This window comes from Patiria miniata, unplaced genomic scaffold (genome assembly GCF_015706575.1).
Source record: "Patiria miniata isolate m_02_andy unplaced genomic scaffold, ASM1570657v1 HiC_scaffold_3, whole genome shotgun sequence".
NCBI lineage: Eukaryota > Metazoa > Echinodermata > Asteroidea > Valvatida > Asterinidae > Patiria > Patiria miniata.
In genome coordinates this window covers 36248775-36269820 of record NW_024037069.1, presented here as the reverse complement: position 1 = coordinate 36269820, position 21046 = coordinate 36248775, and the positions used below count along the sequence as shown (strand labels likewise).

General features: G+C 38.6%; 1 protein-coding gene across 3 annotated transcripts in view; it reads right to left on the bottom strand.

Annotated features, from left to right (window-relative positions):
* The window catches only part of LOC119737430 (cytosolic carboxypeptidase 6-like), a 60560-nt gene that overhangs the window by 10052 nt on the left and 29462 nt on the right, over positions 1-21046 (bottom strand). For all 3 annotated transcript variants that reach the window (XM_038211784.1, XM_038211782.1, XM_038211783.1), the window contains exons 6-10: positions 14757-14796; positions 4605-4694; positions 4080-4194; positions 3318-3429; positions 2491-2643 (exon numbers count right to left, since the gene is read on the bottom strand). In XM_038211784.1, coding sequence (XP_038067712.1) covers positions 2491-2643; positions 3318-3429; positions 4080-4194; positions 4605-4694; positions 14757-14796 — 510 coding nt within the window. The remainder of the gene's footprint in view (positions 1-2490; positions 2644-3317; positions 3430-4079; positions 4195-4604; positions 4695-14756; positions 14797-21046) is intronic.

The window sequence follows — 21046 nt, the reverse complement described above, 5'->3', positions numbered from 1 at the left end:
AAAGCTAACTTGGTGGTTGTTCACGGATTATCTCAGAATTCAGAATTTTGAGTTTGTCTCTTGGAGCAAAGATAATGGCCTAGAAAAACAGAACCACAGCTAATGTCTTTATTTCTATATCAAACACAGCAAGTTAAACTGCTGAAGAAATAGAAGGGTATAAAAACACCGAAACAACTTCAAAGCTTATTTCAAGCATCCTCTATATTGAAAAACTTAAAATATTACATCCATCCTTCACTGACGATGGATTTTCTGCACTGATAAATCATCTGACAACAAAAGTGAATACCACCAAATGTGACCATTTTCAAATCATGAACTGCCATTAAGTTTAACATATGTGCATGTAAATCATCCTTTTTTCTCCAATGAACAATCATCCTAACATTTAGTAGTTGTCAGTGGGTTTTTAACTCTTCGTTTTTCCTATCAAATTTTGCAACTGATAGTCCAATGAAAAATAGCATTTTCGGTCAATTTTTCAATCAATTTAGCTGAATTACAGACAATTTATTTAAAATCTGAGTCCCTAGTCATCATTCATATTGTCTTTCATTGCATTATTTCTCTTGAATTGAAATTAATTATCTACTTGTGATTTGATAAATGTTTATTGATGTTCACTTACAACCTAAAAACGTTGGTATATTGGTCTGCTTTCACCGATCTGTCTTCATTGTAAAAACTAAATTAGATACTTAAACAGTTTTATTAAAATAAATCAATCACGCAGTTCAATTTAATTTACATTTTACAGGGCATCAGGACAATCACTGAATACACATGAATATGCTCTGAACACGATGGTCACAAAATAATTTTCAAAATACACCTCCACACACACTCAAATTTACAAAAGAATAAAAAGAAAAAAACGTGACGAATGCGACAACTTCGAAGTCAAAATATTGGGTTTTTTCCCCCAAGAAAAATGAAGATCAGTTTTGGTATCTGGATAAGAATTGGTGACTGGTCATGTCATTTCATAAGAAGGCTTCTCAGAAGGTATCCCTTGACAAATAGAACTATGAGAATCAAAAACTTTCACGCCTGCAATATGTGGAAAAAGATATCCAATTGGAATGAATGTCATGACACATCCATGAAGAAAAAGCCCTTGCATTCATCCAAACCATAATCCAAGGCCGGACTTTAATTAAGAAAAATCCAAATCATCTTCCTACTTAATAGCTCAATTATTCAACTGATTGCATTTTTATAACTCCAAAAATCAACAGATCGTTGTTGTACAGGTACATCCAACAAATTCAGGCAGACAATTAATGTTCGGTTTCAAGAATTTAAGGGCTAGAAATCCTCCAGATAATAACCCTCCCCCTTCCATTGTGGAATGGCGGAAGAAAAAAACAATACGTGACTGAATCCGTGAGTCCTAATGAATGACTGGGAACAGAAGAAGGGTAAGTTGTGAGGATTACACACACGCCCTTGTACACGTACGTCAGGGTACGTTAATGCCATTAGCACCCCACTATAATCTAATACATCAGGTCTGTGCCATGAGCAATACTATTTATATAAAAAAAACTGCAAGGATGTTTGGTGTAGAGGAAAGAGGACATTTGTACTTTCAGGAGTGGGAAGAGTAAAAAATCTTCTCCTCAAGGTTGTGGGAATGTCAAAGGGGAACCAGAATAGAAACTTCACGGTAAAATCTATTTGATGGCTGGTTATCAGGGTAGGTCATCGATACAAACATGGGCGTCTCGAGGGGGGGCAAGGGGGCGCTTGCTCCCCCCCCCCCCCCCCCCCCCCCCCCGGAAAAGCCAACACAAAAAAAAGGAAGAAAAAAAAAGAGGAAAAAAGAAAAGAAAAAGAGGCGCGAAGTCATAGTGGTGTAAATTTAATGGGTTGGGGGGATGTCCCTGCCCCCCTCTAAAACTGATAATTCGAGAAAATGTTGAGAAATACAGTATTTTTGGGGGTAAAAATATGTTTTGCCCCCCTCAAGAAAAAATCCTAGCGACGCCCATGGATACAAATGAAGGGATTGGCTCAATGGAAGAAAGTGAATTACATTTTCAGCAGGCAATACAAATTTAACAACTTTTAGCGATTTCTTTCATCTACAGAAATACTATTATGCTTTTGGTTGAGAATGGGTTTGTCCATTCAACTAACAGAGTTTCAAAGTTAAGGCTGGGAAAACTGTGAATACATATTATAACTTGAAATTAGCCATGTCCGAAACAGGCATATTTGACTACTGCTATGACTTTTCACCAAAGGCTCCAATATCAAAATGGAAGCCGAAGCCATAAAATAGCTGATTCAGACTAAGCCATACATGTATATATAAAGATCTATCTCCATTGTTGTAAAGGTAACTGAAGGTTAACTCAAAGTCACACTAACTTGAAGCATTAATGCCTCAGGCTATGGCTAACTCCACAGCTCATCAATGGCCAAAAAGTAGAGTCGTAGCCAAAGAATACCCATTTCAGACCCTGCCATGTTTTCACTTACCATTGAGAAATCTTCAGCGTTAGCACACATCAGTCTGGGGAACACGGCTTGTTTCTCGTAGCGCACTGGATCATCGTACACATTGCCGTACATGAAACCGTTCATCAGCGTAGAGTGGGCGTGGATGTCTATGTAGAAATCTACATCCATCTTCTACATGGGTGTTTAACAGAACGGTGAACGCATTACACACGACTCAACACAAACTCAGTCATAAATAGTATTTTCATTTGGCACAAATGTTTACTTAGAATTCATTTAAAGTCTATAATGAATGTGTCTAAAAAAAAATTCAGAACATTTTATTCCTTTTTTTTCTTTATTCCTTAGCCTAAACTGTTTTCTTTCAGTTTAAATCTCTCTCTTAAACACAGACAGGATCATTTGCATTTATCCCAAATGTAACCTACCAAATTATTATCAAAAAGCTCACTTGGATTAAAGATCGTACTAGTACTAAACACCCCATAAAATTGTTCCGTCTGACTTGCTGTCATTTAGAAGAAATTAAGAAATGTAGGTGATTTCCAACGATCAATCGATTGACTGATTTTTGGGAAAGAAAGAGTGCTATGGTCGAAATCATGTTTCGTTATCAAAAGGTTGTGCATCGTTTTTCACTGTTTTCTTGAAAAGTGTAATATCCACTGAGCTGAAACTTCAACAGGTTGGGCTTTGAACATTCTTCTTGGAATTTTCAGAGGTGTTATTATTGGAAACGAACAAAATGCATGAAAAGCAAATGATTTGATATGCCTTTAAAGTACAATCACATTGTCAGACGGCCCGAATGATATTCCAGTTTACCGGAGGTTCGTTGAACTTACACTACTAGCGTTCATATCCATGAGCAGATGCTTGTTGGCATGTAGCGTGGGGTGAGCCCAGGGCGATGGTTCGTGCCAATGTCTGTTCAGATCAAAACCCATCAGGGAACACCTGAGTGGACAAGGCGGGGGCAAAACAGTCAGGTGCATGGTCAGACGAGACGTCATTGGTGTAAACATGAGCAATAGTTGTTGCTTGTCCTCACCAGAAGTTTTATTAGCGTAAAGTTTTCAGATTAAGCTTCAGTTCAATTGACAATTTTCAATTCAAAATGGACTCTGTGTAAAAGTACCCCCTCAACGGTTACAAACGGAGAGTTGGGGAAGACCACTGGGGGGGACAATCAAACGAATCAGCGCCAGCACCAGACACACAGGCGAAGGCACCACAAGTTTGTGCATGTTTGTTCGTGCGCTCTTCACGCCACATGCGCACAAACCAGACACGCATACAGGTGTCCTGCCCACTGCGGCTTTCAAAATTGGTAAACAAGCGTCATGTACTGTTTGTGCATGGAGTCTATGGAGAGTTTGCTTGATGTACCCTCGGTCAGGACAGTGATAAACATGAGCAGATACTTTGTACTTTCATTGTCAGTGAATTCCAACAACAAAACCTGTCCTCAATGAGTGAGGGTCTTATATTTAAACTTTCCTACAATTTTTATTCAATATTTGTCTTGTACCAACTGCTTCTTTAGATTACCCCTCCCTGCTCAGTAACATCTCTCCACCCCTCCCTCCCCTGCCTTTAATCCTGACCTGTAGTTGCCAAGATAAACTCCATCAGGATTCAGCATTGGCACAATCTTGAACACCACGTGGTCACGTAGAACCTTGGCTATTGGGTGCTGACTCAGTAAAAAGTCTATCAGTCCTAAAGAAGAAAAACACAGGCCCAAAACAGAGCAACAAGTCTTACTCTACCCATGTAAAATAAGTTCTGAAAGTGGAATTTACATGTTAGGAAGTAAAAACTGGGCGTGAAGCGTAAGTGGCCACAATGGACAGAAAGCCTGGACAAACAGGTGATCTGACCACAATGGACAGGTGGACACAATGACAAGGTGACCAGGCTGGTAGCTGGAAACAAGAGGCCAATAGCTAGAATGAACAGGTGAGATCAAGTGGCCGCATTATGCAAGCACAACTTTCATGAGTAGATCCTTTCAAACAATATTTCTAACTGTGGATCCTTCTTCAATTGTACCAATTGGTTTTAGGATAGCTATTGTCATAAATTTGATTGATACATTTGTTTTTTTTCTACTGAAGAGGACTACCGACCTTGACAGACATAGGACGCAGGGGTCTCTCCAGGGTGCACTCTGGCCGTGACAAACACCACACGCTGTTTGACATCGGGTTCAAGATTCTCTGAAAACAAAAACCAAAAACCAAAATTTTGTATTACTAAAACAAAAACTCACCCCCATGAGTCAGAATGAAGTAAATAATGGTAGAGTGTCAGAGTGGCTATTACTCTGACAAAAATAATACAATGACTAAATACAAACCTTTTTTATTTTAAAATCCTAGGGGAAAAAATCATCTTTTTAAAATCTGTTTTTGAAAAGGATGGCTAAGCACTCGTACATTCCTCCTTCAACTAAAATGTTTGAAGTAGACAAACTGTTCACCAGTCACAGTCAACTTAGAATATCTCTATCGATAAACTGAGCACTTAGCTACAAGAAACTCAGAAGACAGGAACGAAGGTTGGATTATTTTTCCCTTGGGGTTACTTAGAAATTCGAATTCTAAGAGAGATGGCGTTGTTTTCTGGTGAAACATTTATGCACTCTTGAAGCTTTTAAACTTTCATTTCCCGAGCGCTGCACAAACACTCCAAGTAGCAATTTTGGCCACAAAATGCTCTTGACTGTGTTGATCTAATGTGTCACTCTGCGACAATTTCCTCAAGCATACTAGATGACAACTTATACTTGGAATATTTCGGGAATAAGTCTGAATTCAAGTTTCAATGACCCTACCCCCAAAATATGTTGTACAGTTAACTTTCCTACAGCCTACTTTTCTACATTTCAAACCTGTCCACTTTCCACGTAAGATAAAAACAAAAGATTGAAGGATTGAAGAAGTAAGAGCACAGCCACTTTTATTTAACACTTACATGTGGCATTGATCCTCCTTGAAAGTTAAGAGGAGTACAAAGAATATGCCAATCTTTTCTTGCGGTGGATTATTTCGACAAAACTGCCCGAGGAGTTGTGGTTTATGCAAGAACAGGATTGACCACCAACGACAAAGTGTAGATACAAAAATAACCCCAAAGCAATTCTTGATTGTACAGGCCCATAAAAAAATTCTTGTTCTCCTCACATCAAGACCTTATTTTTGTCTTATTTTCATCCCCAAGTTTTTGATAAAAAAGCCAAAAAGCCTTCCTGCGAAAGCGTTCTTTTTTCTCTCACCACAGATCTGTCTCATCTGTCATTACAGACACAACAACGCACTTACTCATGTAACTGCATCAAAATACTTCCAGGACGTTTTCAAGAGATCTTGACACATTTCTTAATCGTACTAAACAAAAAACGAAACCGGCTAAAAGGCTGACGAACAGGGCAGCCAAAAGGATTATGTATATTCCCTGACTGAAAAAACAAAGCCCTGCAGTCCCCTTCAAAAAGACGAGAACAGGTTTGAAATGAACAAGAATAGCCTTGAGCTTTGGCAACAACCTAAAATTTGTAAATTCTTTTTGACAGGGTGTGAACTTCCGGTCGAGTAAAAAAACTTGCCCTGGGAAGGAGCACGAAAAAATCGTGCCCGCAAAAATTAAGAGAAAAAAAGATTCCAGCGCAGAGGTCGAAAATAAATGTCGCAGCATGCTGCAGGCTGCGACACCTAAAACCGTTGACGAGCACTTCACGTCGCTGCATGAAAATTCATGGCCATCTCCACGACTGGTCCATAAAATTCAAATTAGCTCTCTTGACTTCACAAGCGAGTCAGTGGGAGAAAAAAAGAAGAATAAAGAAGGAAAAGAAGGAAAAGAAAAAGTAGTGATGTGCGGGCATTTTTCAAACAAACCTGGCAAGATATAAAAAAGGGGGCTTTTACTGCTTTGAAGTGTGCGCAAGCCCCCTCGCTACTTTACATGAATTTTGTGGGATCCCTCTAGGGAAGGTTATTCCCCTGCTGTCACTGACTGATTAGTCTCTGGCTAATGTTCCTGATTTCTTCTCTTTTTTTCACTGCAAGCGCAAGAAGAAGGCAGGAAGGACTCAGACTAAACTGTCAATTGGAATGAATATCTTGTTTTGTTAAGAAATAAAGCACGTAAGAGACTTGAAGTCCTTCCAACATCCAGCTATGTTCACAGGGGCTACAAGAAGGTGCAATCCTATATGAATCCTCTACCGGTACTTCCCTACCAAAAACATGCTTAACAAGTCAATCAAAATAAAATTCAACCAATTAAGCAGCATCCACTTCAGCTACCCTCTGTTTTTGTTTTAAGCCAAAACTGAGTGATGTAAGTATACAGCACTGACTGTAGGTTTCTACGTTACTGTAAAAACACTGATTTGTAGGAAAACATGGAAGCATTGCCACCCCAAAAACTGGAAGGTGGGACTTACAACAATGAACAGTGGGAGAGTATAGGCCGACTTGTAGATTTATTGAGACTTGCCTGAAATTGCACATTTAATAGCCAAAGACTGCTTGAAAAAAGTTGAAGACATTTTAAACCCCCCGCCCCACCCCCCATTTTTATGTAGACACATAAATGTATAAATTCTTCCTCATTATTTCAACTTCAGCTTTCATACCCATAGAAACATCTTCCTAAAAAATGTCCTAATTCACCAATAGCAACAACTCTCCCCACTTTTGTTCCTCATCAATTTTCTGAGTCTAACTAGCCGTTAATCAGCCTGTAATGCTTTGAAAGTCTAATGGCATGCTAATGCATTGCCGGGCCGTAACCCACCATGCATTAATGACCAGGAGAGTTTAATTAACGCGGCAATTCAATGAGGCAAAGAGAGAGAATTGAGAGAGGAAAGAAAAGAAATCAGCCCGGAGGAAATTCAGCTTGGGTTAATCTCAAGTCATGCTGAGTGCATAATACATGATGTAACCGGAAGCAACATGAGCAATCAGAACACAAAAGTCACTGCTACATTGCTCCAAGCTACTTCCTTGGTTCGGCCTCTGTTAAGAAAAAAAATGGCAACTCGTTTCTGACTTAACCATAAATTCAGCGGCTCTAATTTGCACATGCATCTAACTCACACGAGTATGCATATTTACAAAACCAGAATGCGTGTTACACAACCAGTATGTATACACAATTGACTCTATAATAATGCATGGTCACAACACGAATATAGATTAATGAAGGTACATGTACATGTTTTACACAAGATTTTTAAAGTAACAGAAAACAGCTTTACAGTTTTACATGCATATTACATGTAATGTACCTTCTTACCATTCAGAAAACAGGCAAGAACTAAGATTTAGAAGGTTTTTATGTCAAAATTCATGTTCCACAGGTGGTTAGCATTTCAACAAAGTAAAAACTGGAAAGTGTTCACAGTTTTGCATAGGCCTCCTTTCTTAACCAGTTTGCGCCGGGATTATTTTGACAAGAATGGAACGAGGTGCAGGATTACTTTTCTCTCGACCTCAAGCCAGGCGGGTTGAAGCCATCACCCTTAGGGATCACACTCATATTTCCGGCCTACTGTAGCTCGCTGCGAGCGGGTCATTGACAGATATTTCCGGCCTCACTCCCTGCGTTTTAACCCGTCATCCGTTCCGAATACCGCAAAACCTTTGCGTGTACATACACGTCATCTGGTGCGAACTTGTTAACTTTAAACGGTAGTTCAATTGATACTTTTAATTTTCTCAAAGCATCCAAGAATAAAAACAATATAAACTGTTTTCATAAAAAAGTATCAAACCAATATTTTGGACTGACAAAAAAAACGGAACAAAGAAAATAGGGATAGGGAAAGAGGGGTAAGCTTCCAAGATACATGTACTTATCAGGGGAAATTATCCAAAGCTGTCTGATAACATAACATGTCACCAACTTGATAAGTCAATTTCGTCGTAATCATTCCTGAGTTAAGGCAGTTGGACACATAAAATGCTGCACTCAACCTTCAATTTTGTCGTGAAATCTGAGACGCCCCCAAGTCTCAGCATCCCATCACTTTTTGGGATTTGATTAAGTGCAAATCTGTGATTCATCAGGCAATGAGTTTAGTTTTGCCATTTCGTAATGGAAGTCACGACTGTAGGCAGAAAAATGACATTACGTGGAGCGGATGTTAAAGAGGGACAAGTGTACAGAGGTACAGTGGTGTAAAAACGTCATGGAGCCACTTTTATTTAAACTGTTTGGCAAAAAACAAACCGGTAAGCCAAAAAGGAGATGAATTGTTACTGTATTCATTGATGTGATTGTCTACTAAACTGATAAGGAAAACAATGGAGTGCATCATGAATTCATTGGAATTTGAAGTACAGCATTATACTAGAGTTTTCAAGATTGCAAAGTAACCTCTTGTAAGAGTTAAAAACTTTCCACACAAAATACTTAAATAGAACATGGAATTACAAACAGCAAATGACTCAAACTTGAAACCCTGTTGCTGGAAATTCATCTGGGATTCTAGTCAAGGGAAAGAAACTGAACTTGAGTGGATAAATTGAGACTCTGAGTCAGCTGAAGTGAGGCATGGGGACTTTCCTGATAGATCATTCCCCTCCCCCCCCCCCCCCACCCTCTATGGATAATCATTAGTACCCCCCCCCCCCCCCCGGTCCCTTCGATGCCATCGTTGTGTGCGTGCACTGCCCTCTGAACAGCTCACCACATTTCCTTCAACCATTGCTGTAATGTTCTTGACTTAATGCACCTTGAGTCATGAATAGTAAGAGTGAGTCACACTTTCTGTCTTCTTTTTCTTCAAGTTGTTGAATGTCATCAGAACAAGCAAACTTTTGGAAAGAAGGGAAAAGTTTGATCAAGTGTTTGATCATGCTAAGTCTTGATCGACATTTAAATTTCAGATCAAGTGACTGAGATTGGACATTATCTTGAAACAGAATATACTGTTTATTTTCCTGCACAATCATTCTAAAGATTGCTACACGTAAGTGTAGTTTACTGTTTGTATACTTTATCTAGCCACAGACATATAATGGAGCTTTCAAAAATCATAATAAATTAGAGTTTTCAAAAATTATAGTTGAAATAAGTTAAAACCAACAAAACACTAACATTTTCCCCCAAAATTTTGGAAACTTTTACAATATGAAACAGCCTGATTTGATAGTTAGATAAGCATTGTGTCTGCTCTACACTATTCAACTACGTAAAAGTGGCATATCTTTACTGCATATGTATACATGTACATTAGAGGCTTTCTCACTTGAATATGCCCCTGAAAATTAATACAGAAAAAAAACACTCTAACGTCATATCTCGTCAAAATGTAATCCCCTCTCTATTGCATCTGTTAGGAAAGGATGCCTCGCTGAGTCTCCAGTAACCTTGACAGAGCTGACAGAGCTCACAAGGGGGGACATTTTCTTTCTCTACAAAGAGCCACGGATATATGCCCGACGAGAAAAGATGGATATCTGTGATAATCTGTAGGATTTATCTTGTCCAAGTCTGAAAGACTCAGAAATGAAGAAGAATACAATGGTATTGTGCAAGGCTGGCTTAGCACAATACTTTTGGCGCGGCGGGGAAATGAAAACATAAGGCTGGGATGGCAATGTGAGGGGGGAGGGTGTGCGTGTGTCGGAAAGACCTGCTGTGAAGTCAAGGTCAGGCTGGGTAGCGGTAAAAACGAATTAGACTGTTGTAGCGCGGACGGGCCTACCAAATTTGATTTCCAGCGCTCTGGCAAATCAAAATGTGCGAAGCCCCGGAATCTATGCTACGCGGCGTATTGCGGCGTTGGGCCCCTCGCTCACGTCCGCGCGAGCGTGAGCAGGGAAGAGTTAAGCAGCTTATTGCATGCTGGCCGCTTGTTAGTCGGTTGTTAGGTTTCCTCTTGTTTTCATTCACCCTTTTTGTCTCTCTCCCCTTTCCCCCTTTTTTTTCTGGTACTAACAACAAACCACCTTGTGGTAGGCCCGGGTACCCTCTTGATTGATCTGATTTGCGAAGGGGTAGACGTCGAGGCGTGAAGAACGAGTCAGCCTAATGTTCTCACCTCGCTAGCTTCACTTGTAGCTGATGTAATCAGACTTGGCCTGGGCCGGCGCACACCGCCATACTACGTGCAACCCTACTTGCCTGCTGCACACACACGGCCGGCCATTCTTCCCCACGAATCGTCACAGGAACGGAAGGTGTTGTGCCGGCAGTGTCTGGGCTCACGCTCGGCCGGTTCGCATTCTGCCCCCGAGCGTGTTCAGCCCCGCGGAGTACGTGTAATTCTACTAGAGAATTACCATACGCTTGTAATCAAGTTTGCATAAACAGCTTTAACAAAAATAGAAGGTGGAGGGGAGAAAAAATAAAGATATTGCTTTTAAACTGCAGACTTGTATGAGTGAGTATGAGGGGGGTGGGTGATGAGTGGGTCCTACGCAGCAAGATTACGTGATTTCTGCGATTTGCGCAGCGAATTCAAATCTATTTATGGATCTGCGGCTGGAGACTGGCGGCGCCAGGGAAATTGGACAATACGCTTGGCTGATGGACAAACCAGGTAGCCTTAAGTAGGGACCGTTTTTATGAGAACTGTCAAGGGCCCGCCTTATAAACAACCTGTAACCTTGACACTGAGCACGTGCAGTAGATGCTGCAAACTTTCCAGTGTAAACAAGCCAAGTTGGGCAAGTTTTATTGGCAATTTTCTCTTTTCATTCTTCTCTTTTATTTCTTCCCTGAATCGACAGGAAATTGCTTGATCGTAGGAAACTTGGACCGGCAAAAATAGTTCCATTGTGGGATAATTACTCAAAAGGTTTTCATCAAGAGTAGTATTTGTGCCTATTTTAGAGTAATAAACAGGCTTTATGTATTAATCATTTCAAATTTTCTTTTCATTCACTCTTGATCACAGCATGTGCTCACTTATAAATTTATCCTGGTATCTGTAAGTATAAAATGTCTTAGTATTCTCTTAATTAGCATCATGAAGAAATAATTTCCAAAATGCTCCGTCTCATTAAACCCTTAAGATTTAGCAAATTACAACCCCCAATCCAGTGCTCAGCTAAATATACAGCTAATTCATCCACTCAAAAAAGTGCAAAAGTAATCATTTTAATGACCAGGAGCACTTATTTTGTTTTCCGTTCAAGCACAAGATGAAATTGGGGAAATTACGTCCTGGCACAGATAACAAAAGAAACGAACCCCCCCCCCCCCACCTTTCTCCGACCAATCAAAAACAAGACGAGTCTCCACGATTGGAGCAGCTGCCATTAGTCAGGCTCCTTCTCTCGCCTACGTGATTGGATAGTTAATTCATACAGACACCTTGACCTTCAAATAAAACCGGGGAACCGGTTCAAACTGGTTCAATCAGGCAGAAACTGGCTGTCACAGGTGGTGGCGGTGGCTGGCTTGTTAGACATGCATGAGTCCCCCCAATGCTCTTGCCACATACACACACCAAATGTACATACAGGATTGAGGGAGACGACTTAATTCCGGTACATTATGTGGGCTAGGCGGCACTGGGCCCGGGTATTGATTTTGAGAGGATTGAGGGAAGAACGGAGTGAAATTTATGAAATGTTTTGATTTGGGACAATCTTGGAGGTGGCACTTTATTAAGTGATGGTCTTATCAATCAACTTCCATGAGAGGACCATTTAATGCTGTGAAGTTTTGTAAATTTCACTGAACTGCTCAGTAGGAAACACAGACTACTAAATTCAGGTACTAAGTAATTATAAGTTAGCTGGGAACAAATCGCAAGCGATGTAACTGCATGACACTTTGGCTGGTGCCCTGTTTCAGCTGGGTAAAATTTACCTGATATTGGACACTGATGAAGCAACTTCCTCCGGTCAAGAAAGCAAAGTGATACTTCAAATCCAAGATTATTTTAAATGGGCATGGAGCAAGTGGGCAGGAGATTGATACGCATTTGAAAAATATGTCACCTTTGCTCTGCTGTCATCAAGGCAACACCTAATTTTTACTTCACCATTCTAAACAGAGTATCAATCATCTTGGCAGAAGAGAAATGTGAGTCTTCCGTTTCTGACAAAAAGTTGGTGAGATATTTGTGCAAGGCCTTCTATTAAATGTAAAATGATACAACAAATGACACATTGTAGTGAGTAATTAGCTTCATACATGTACCACCAAGTATGGATAAGTATATTGAATCAAAAGGTATCAATTATTAATTTCACTTTCACTATACCTATGTTTGCCTTTCTACATAGCCCATTTGGGAGTTGAAATGGGCACCATGTTAGAGCAAGTTCAAGCAAGGACCAGTGGTTAACTAGTGGTTGGTTCTTGACGTACCCAGCGCATGCGCACTGAAGTCGAGCAATTGTCATGTCAACAACCGTCAGAAAATGGCTGTCGCACAATTATTCAACTCTGGTTTCTCTTTATTTACACAAATTGTGTATAGTTTAGGACATCTTACATAATCGCCAACATCAGTGTACAATGGGTGACAAAAGTGACATAATCGTAAACTAACATGGAAAAACTGTACAATGAAAATGAAATTTAGCGTTCACAGTTTCGTTTTCCGCCATTTCTGTTGATAGTTGGTCCCCTCTGCACTATGCTATGGAAATTCCTATTGATAACCAGCTATAAATCGTTGCTCGACCAGCCGCGGTAGGCTGGTTCCAAATAGTCGACTAGTGTAGTCAACCATCGTCGACTAGACAGAGTTCGGGCTAACGTAGTCAAACTATTGTTAACCACTGGTCAACAAAAGACTATTCAATACATGTAGTTCTTGCGCGAACTTGCCCTTAGCCGGGGAGTAACCTGCGATAGACTTGCAACCAGTCCAGGGGGAAATAAGAACTATTGTTAATGGTTTCATGTACAGACCAGAGATGAAACGGTGGCTTAGGACAGACTAACTGTCATGTCCTAATGTGTTGTGTCCTTGAGCAGGAGACTGTACTACAATTGCATCTCTCCTCCCCAGCCACAAGTGGGTGCATTTCTGGACAATGTAAGATTATCTTATGGTACATGTAGGTTCACTGGGGCAAAAAGCCGCATAAATGACCTTGCATCTGGTAAGCAAAGATTAACATGTATGTTTACCAAAAACTAGTTACAAGCCTAAATGTCATGCCTTTTCTTTAGTCTGGTTCTTGCGTTATTTTTGCTTAGAGGATAAACCTGCTGAGCAAAGGACTTATGAAAAAAAAAACCCTTAAATTTTAATCACTCTGAGCTTACTTTATGACATGCATCATCCTTATCAAATACAGTAGCAAAGAAGCAGGCTGTTCCTTGCAACAAGGCAATTAGCCTATAATTTGAAGAACACACTCCGTCGATAAAGAAGAACACGACATCCCATACGGCAGAACTTGAGTAATAAGTCAACAAAGACTTGTCATAGCACAGTCACTGTGTACACATGCACAGTGCACATACAGCTCACTACTTACATTCTGTCGACACGATTTACTTTTTTCACTTTTCCCAGAGCGTGGGAGTTAAGTTCGCTACATCATGTACCTGGCGCACTGACAAGCAGTAGACAGGAGCATTAATCATTCAGGAACCCATTTTAAACCTGTCAATCTCTGTTCCCCTCCCCCTCAATAGGAACTGATTTTAACCATGTTAGAATTAACATGGGTGTACCGTGTTTTAAAAACCAAAGTGAGTTGGCAAACTAACATGGCAGGTGTTAATTAATGTGTACATTTGCTCGCTGTCAACTTATCATTGATGCTACATGACCAATGGTCACCAGAAGACTAAGAAGGGACTAGGAACAAGTCTACCAATTACCCAGCCATCTTCCACAAATCTGCAACTCCCAAACTCCTTCCCTACTCCGTCATAAAAAGAGGAAGGACTGGACTTTTCCAGACAATGTCATTTAAGAAACAACTTTTTGTTGTGCTTTGAATAACAACAATTGCAAACAATAGTGAAGATTTAATTAATTTTAAAAGTTGGACAGCAGGAGTCAATTTAAAGTATGTATCTGCTAAGCATGCAATTTGCTCAGCATATTTTGGTCTTCTGCTAAATAGCTTTGTAAGTTCAAACTCAGGCCTCAATTTCATGGCTGCACAAAGCAGAAAGAAAATGATCAGCAACTTGAAGTAAATGCAGAAATTACCTGAGGAACAGCAGTTTGGACTATTATTTGATTAACTATACTTGGCAAAATTGCATGCTTGACAGCTACAGAAACATTGCCCCTGCATTTTAAAATAAAATGATGGCAAATTACTCAAGATTCTTCTTACCTGGTGCTGAGATGGTCAACAGGTCTAGCTTCCTTTGTTGCTGTATGACAGACATAATACAATCAATTAAAATATGATCAATCAGTTGACAATCTAATCATGTCATGGAGAAAATATATCAAATTAATTGATCAGTTATCAAAATTAAATGTATCAATTTATCAATTAATCAGTTTAAGGTTGGTCAAATCACTGTTTGATCAATCAGACAGTTGAGTTAACAATTTACAATAAAATGTCATTATATGAGTCAAATCATTCAAATAATAACTATTGCGAAAAATCAATAATTCAATATATCAATCAGTTAGTGAATCCATCAACTTGATCATCATTAAAAAAAATAATAATTCTTAAATTTTAAATGTGTGAAGGTTTCCTTGATGAAATTTTGCAAAAGAAATAACTCAATAAAAATATAATTTTTTTAAATCTGTAAATCTCCTTCTTCAGATTTCAAAACTTTGAATTGCTAATTTCATTTAGGAATCCTCAACAGACGATACCATAGATCCAATGAGCAATCATTACATGCATCCTTTTTTTTTCATTTTTAGGAACTTTGAACTACCAAAGATATCGTTGCCAGATAAACTGCGTCTGAATATCACTTTACATTGGACGGTCGTGACAACGTAATTATGGCTGAGATTTGATATGTCCATGAATGATCTAGAAAGTCAAAGCAACATATAGTCTGTTAACTATATTGCATTATCTGAAAGGAGAGATACATCAGGCACACAAGGTACATGTACAATGGACAAGGACTGTCAAAATGACGAAGGAAAGAACTGAATAATAGGAAGGTGACTGAGTGTATGAATCTTGAGAGACGCTCCAGACATTTTTAGTGATATCATTTTTTTTTTCCAAAAACAAACAAACACTGGAAATGCCTTAGACTTTTGCTCATTTAACAGAATTTCTGGGAAGGCTGATAAATATTTAATGAGGGATGAGGCCTGTTGAAAATCTCAAAGACCAAGTGGAATGAACATATCTGAGTTGAAAACAAATGGCTATAGCCTGTAGGAATGTTCATAGATCTTCATGCTTCTTGCTGACAAGATACCAATTTTAAACTACAACTACTTCAATAAAGCATTAAAAAAACAACATTTCAATATGAAAACAATCACTCCTTCCCTCTCCCAACTTTCATAAACCTGCTCAATGTGGCCGCCTTTTGAGATGGGCCTCTCTCTTAGGGCCATGTCCTTTCAGACCTCGGATACATAAATTAGTCAACGACGCTTACCAAAAAAAAAATTCACCCGACTCCCACTCTGTTACAACAAATGCATAGACACGAACCCAAACGCCATCAAAAGGTGTGTTCAAACAAAACACACAAATGATTATGATGAATTTTCTCAGCTTTTTTCCCTCCACAAAAGAGGTGCATGGATACGATGAATCAAACAGGAATCAAACTGATTGCAAATTTTGGTTCATTCCAGGTTCGTACTGTTTACCTAAGACATACTGTTATGTGTGTGCATGTTTGAATAGTGTTATCCATACAAATGGATGGGCGCATTTTGTTTGAGCAAAAGTGGTCTTTTGTGGAAGAAAAAAAAATATATAAAAAATGTTCTTACTTGTATATTTGACAAAGCTTGACAGCTTTGGTCTAAAACTACGCTGAATGTGCCCACTAATAAAATAGAGAGACTACTTTTGTCATTTTATACAATGAAACATGTTTTAATTGATTGAATGATTGACATTCATCACATCACACAGGTCTCTTACACAGACAGCTGGAAATAAAATGTTCATCTTCATGTTTGTGATCTCCAAGATTTGAATCTTGTTAGCCTGGAGACTTGTGTCGAACAGGAAAATGAAAGCAATGAAATACACAACAACAAAGGAACCCCAACAGGTCTGGGATGAATTACACTTACACAACAGACCTGCCGAATAAATGAATCATTATATTTGATCTGTTAATGTAACTTCATGTGACAAATTTACACTTTCCTCGCACAATTATTCCCCCCCCCCAATTCCTGAGCCAATGCACTCTTGCCACTCTGTAACATTACCAGGGCTAGTGACAATGCGTCAGACACTACGGACATCAACGCTAACAGGTCCTTTTGTAAAGATGTACAATACCAACACCAGTGGATGAAAGGATGATAGCCATTGTCTGTTAAGAGGGGGGGTGGGGGCTCCATTCACGGCCATGAACAAGCTGTGCCTATCGGCTGTCACAGACAGACAAACCCTGTCGGTATCCATCAATGTGCATACATATACATCAGCCTTGGTATTGATCGGAGCACCGGTGATGCAGCAGAGGTGTCAGTGTACTTTGAACGACCGCCATCAAATATTCATGCTTTTCTCCTCCAATTTTTTTCTGTTCATCTGCACTCAAATTTAAGACTAGATTACACAGACCAAAAATGAAGGTGTTGATGCACGACCAGAGGAAAGTTTAGCTCTTCTTATGATGGAAGGGCATCCTGCTGAAATTAATTAACGTTGTCACTTTTCAAAGTCTGCCATGACTGAGTATCTTTACCTTTACATGAAAAGAAACTAGTTCAAAACATGAATCATACTTTACACTAGGTCTATATTATTCATGACCAATTATTTCACATCATCGACTCCACACAAAGTGCATAATTTTACATCATCTGTTTTACTCAGGCTTAAAATGATGCAAAAGACAAACGCTTATAACAAAAAAAATGAACTCGGAAAGGGAAAGGTTCATTAACTTTGAGTAATTTGATGAGTGATGACAACAGGCGTAAACACAACTGAACATTACAGGTGTTTTATGAAAGGCTAGCATGAAATTCAACTGACAAGATAATAATTCTACAGCCTGTGACATCTCCTGTTTAAAGTGTCAGTAATACTTTTTCTGAAAGAGTAACTGAAGGGTCTTTTATTCAACAAAATAATAAACAACTACCGGTACATATAGGCCTAATTTGACACAGGTTTTTCTATACTGAACATTTTATCAATCAAAACTGTATTGTGAGCTCCCTTCAAAAGAATAACCTTTGAGCAATCTAGATACAAATGTAAATAGAAATTTCTAAAAACATGATGGATCAGACCAACAAAAGTGTCCAAATCGGTGATAAATCTAAGTGTATTTCATTTTGAGGAAGAGGGGGGACAGCTAAAATATTTTCCAAATGTGCACTGTAATCCAACTTGAGGATGAGCTGTCCATAATGAAATAATGTCTTTATTACTGCGAATACTAAGGTTGCAAGAATGTTGTAGTAGCGTTTACAACCTATTGTTTGTTTTTGTTTATGTAGTTTGTTTTTTCAATAACATGTTTTAATGGTCATTTCCTTTCAGTATTATGTTTTAATACAGCATATGTTTTTCTACTGGAAACGCAGCCTCCCTCTCAAAATCTACTAAAACAGAACAGTTGCTAACACTGAAACCCTGCAACATCCATAACCAGCCACACTTGATTCCAAAAGTTGGCATTAGGCTACAGACGACACAATCAAATTTTCCACATTCTAAGTATAAAAGCCTCTTTCTTAAGCTGTCACGCAACTCTCACGATCAAATTTACAGTCTGTATAATGAGACAAAATAACTGCATTTGGAGTTGATATCAGGGGAAATTTCTCATTCATGTCATCAAAATAATGGTGGTTTCAGAACACGCTAGTCAAGAACCCCTCTAGGCCTACATTAACTAATGAGAGAAAGAGCCACAGCGGACGCATCAGACAGTAAACTGGAGACATGTTGATCCTCTAACAATTCCAAATTTGCAGGCCAATCCATCTTTTAAATTTATACATAATAAAGATGAAAGGAAAATAATGGTCCTTTTGATATCCACGAGCAAACCTCACCAACCCAAGGTCATCAAACTATTTTGTCGCGTGACAAAGTGAAAGGTGTTAGGCAGAGGAGAGAATGAGCGTACATCCCCCAAGGCAAAACCACGCTGGCCTACGTCCGTACCGAACAATGTATACACACTGTGCCTGCATTACCAACGTTGCGCCGTAAAAAACCACTGATTGTTTAACATCCCTCTAATAATTATGCACACCAAAGTGCATCCACAGATTTCATTTAAAAATGTACACCTTTTAGAAATAATAGGCATGCATGTCTTAAGCAACCCTTGGCAAGATATTGCGGAATTGGCTGTTGCTACAGAGGAAAGAAATGTGGCTTTGTAAACAGACACGTGTCAATAGGGAAGTGTATTTTTAAACCCTGTTGCTTAGTCGTGCTGAATGTGACAGTTTCTTTCAATTTTCTCCTTTGTTCTTCGTGACTGGGATATTACATTCAGTCCTTTAAGCACCATAGAGGGTGATATATAAGAGAAATATGTGCCTTTTTATTAAAAAAAAAAAAAAAACCTTTGAAAATTGATCTGCACTGACGAATCTGTCCCCTGCGCTGCTACATGTAGAGCTGCTTGTTTACATGTATTTCTCAGCCCGAACCCTCAGGTTGTTTTTATAAATTTTCACTTTTTATGACTTTTTGCTTCTCTCGTTATTTTGATACACTTATATGTAATTGTTATGGTTATATTTTGATTATTTCTATTTGTCTATTAAATTAACTCAAATCTATTTATTTATTTGTAAAACACGGTTTTTATGTGTTGCATATGTAAAGAAAACAATTCTTCTTGCAAATGACCAATAAATTAAATTTTGAGGGTTTTTTTTAAATACAAACATCTACAAAACCCTAACCCTTTTCAAATACATTTCTTCAATTTTAATTTCTCTTAAACAAAAACTGCACAGGACCTGTCTCACTTGAAATGTTCATGCGCATCAGAAGAAATCTTTCATGCACTTATATAATCGCCCGAAAAAATTCCTACACGATGAACTCAACAGAATTTATACAAGCACACAAACTACTGAGTACAGAAGTATGCTTTTTCTTGAAAAACAAAACACAGAGAAAGCTTTTCATCCAAGAATTCAAGTCACATATTCTAGACAAATTCTTGGCACAGAAAAAAAAAATAAGCAAATTTGTTAAATTAACATATACTACTTAACTCTTTGGTCACTGCTTGGCCCGAAACTGACAAAGCACTCTATGGTTTTATTGATTTTTCAGTCAATAAATACAATGTAATACAATGAAATCCAGATGCAAATGGGTTAAACAGTGCATGTATGACAACAAATATATGCAGAAAGCAAACATTCTTTTGTTTCTGACGAATCTTTTGGTGGGGTTCGAACCCATGACCTATGGCAGCAATTCCTTCCTATTCATTTCAAGTTCATGCACTGTGCGCTGAAAGGAACTCCAACGAATCAAACTGCACTCACAAGTACTTTTCTGACAGCTGAACATACAAAGCGAGAAAGGAAAACGGCAGAAATGTTTTGGGCGTTGTAATAATGGACAGGGTAGATGGGATGTTTGCTATTCATGACCTGTATTGATAAAATGTTTGTTTCTGTTAGTTATATAAATTGAGGGCTCCAATATTTCAATGATAAATTAACATTTTGTAGTTGTGAACATGCATATGTTAGAAGGGACAAAAACGTTGCTTTTCCTGGTAGCAATTTTATAATGATAATAATAATAATAATAAAAAGACTGCCCTATGAAACTTTGTTGTGATCAGAAGTGAAAATTTAAACAACTTACATGCAAAAGTAAACACAAAATCAAAGTTGTTTTTTTTCTTCAAAGAAACTACATGTCCATAGGGTTAGGGAAAAACTGACTAGGTGCATTCTACATGTAATTATTTCAAGGTTGAACAAACATATTTTTATTTTGTTATTCTGAAATCAGATGAATTTTTTTTTATATCTATTTAGAAAATCTACAGTTCAAATAAAGACAGTATCTGACATTCATAAATAACTAAGACAGTTTACCCATTCCCATTGGTCGACAGCCCGTCACGTGGCCGGTCTTAAAGGGATGATAAAGACATGGCTGGCTGGTCTTAAAACTTTTCCAGTGTCACATGAAATTTGGACTCCTATGAAATCAAGTGCCTCATTTTATTGGATGAACGGTCACAATCCTCACACAGGCATGCGTTGGAAATTTTTTATTTTTGACTTGTTTTAACTTTTGGACTGAAAAGGTTTGATTTTTTTTTACCTAAAGGTATTTGTGAATGGGAATAAATATGTGCTTGGTCGGTGTTAAACACTACGTTTAAGACTGGTTGGAGTCTGGATGCTGATAAATTACCCCAGCCAAGGGTAATTATCTGCATGCAGACTCCAACCGGTCTTAAACAGAGTGTTTAATACCGACCAAGCACA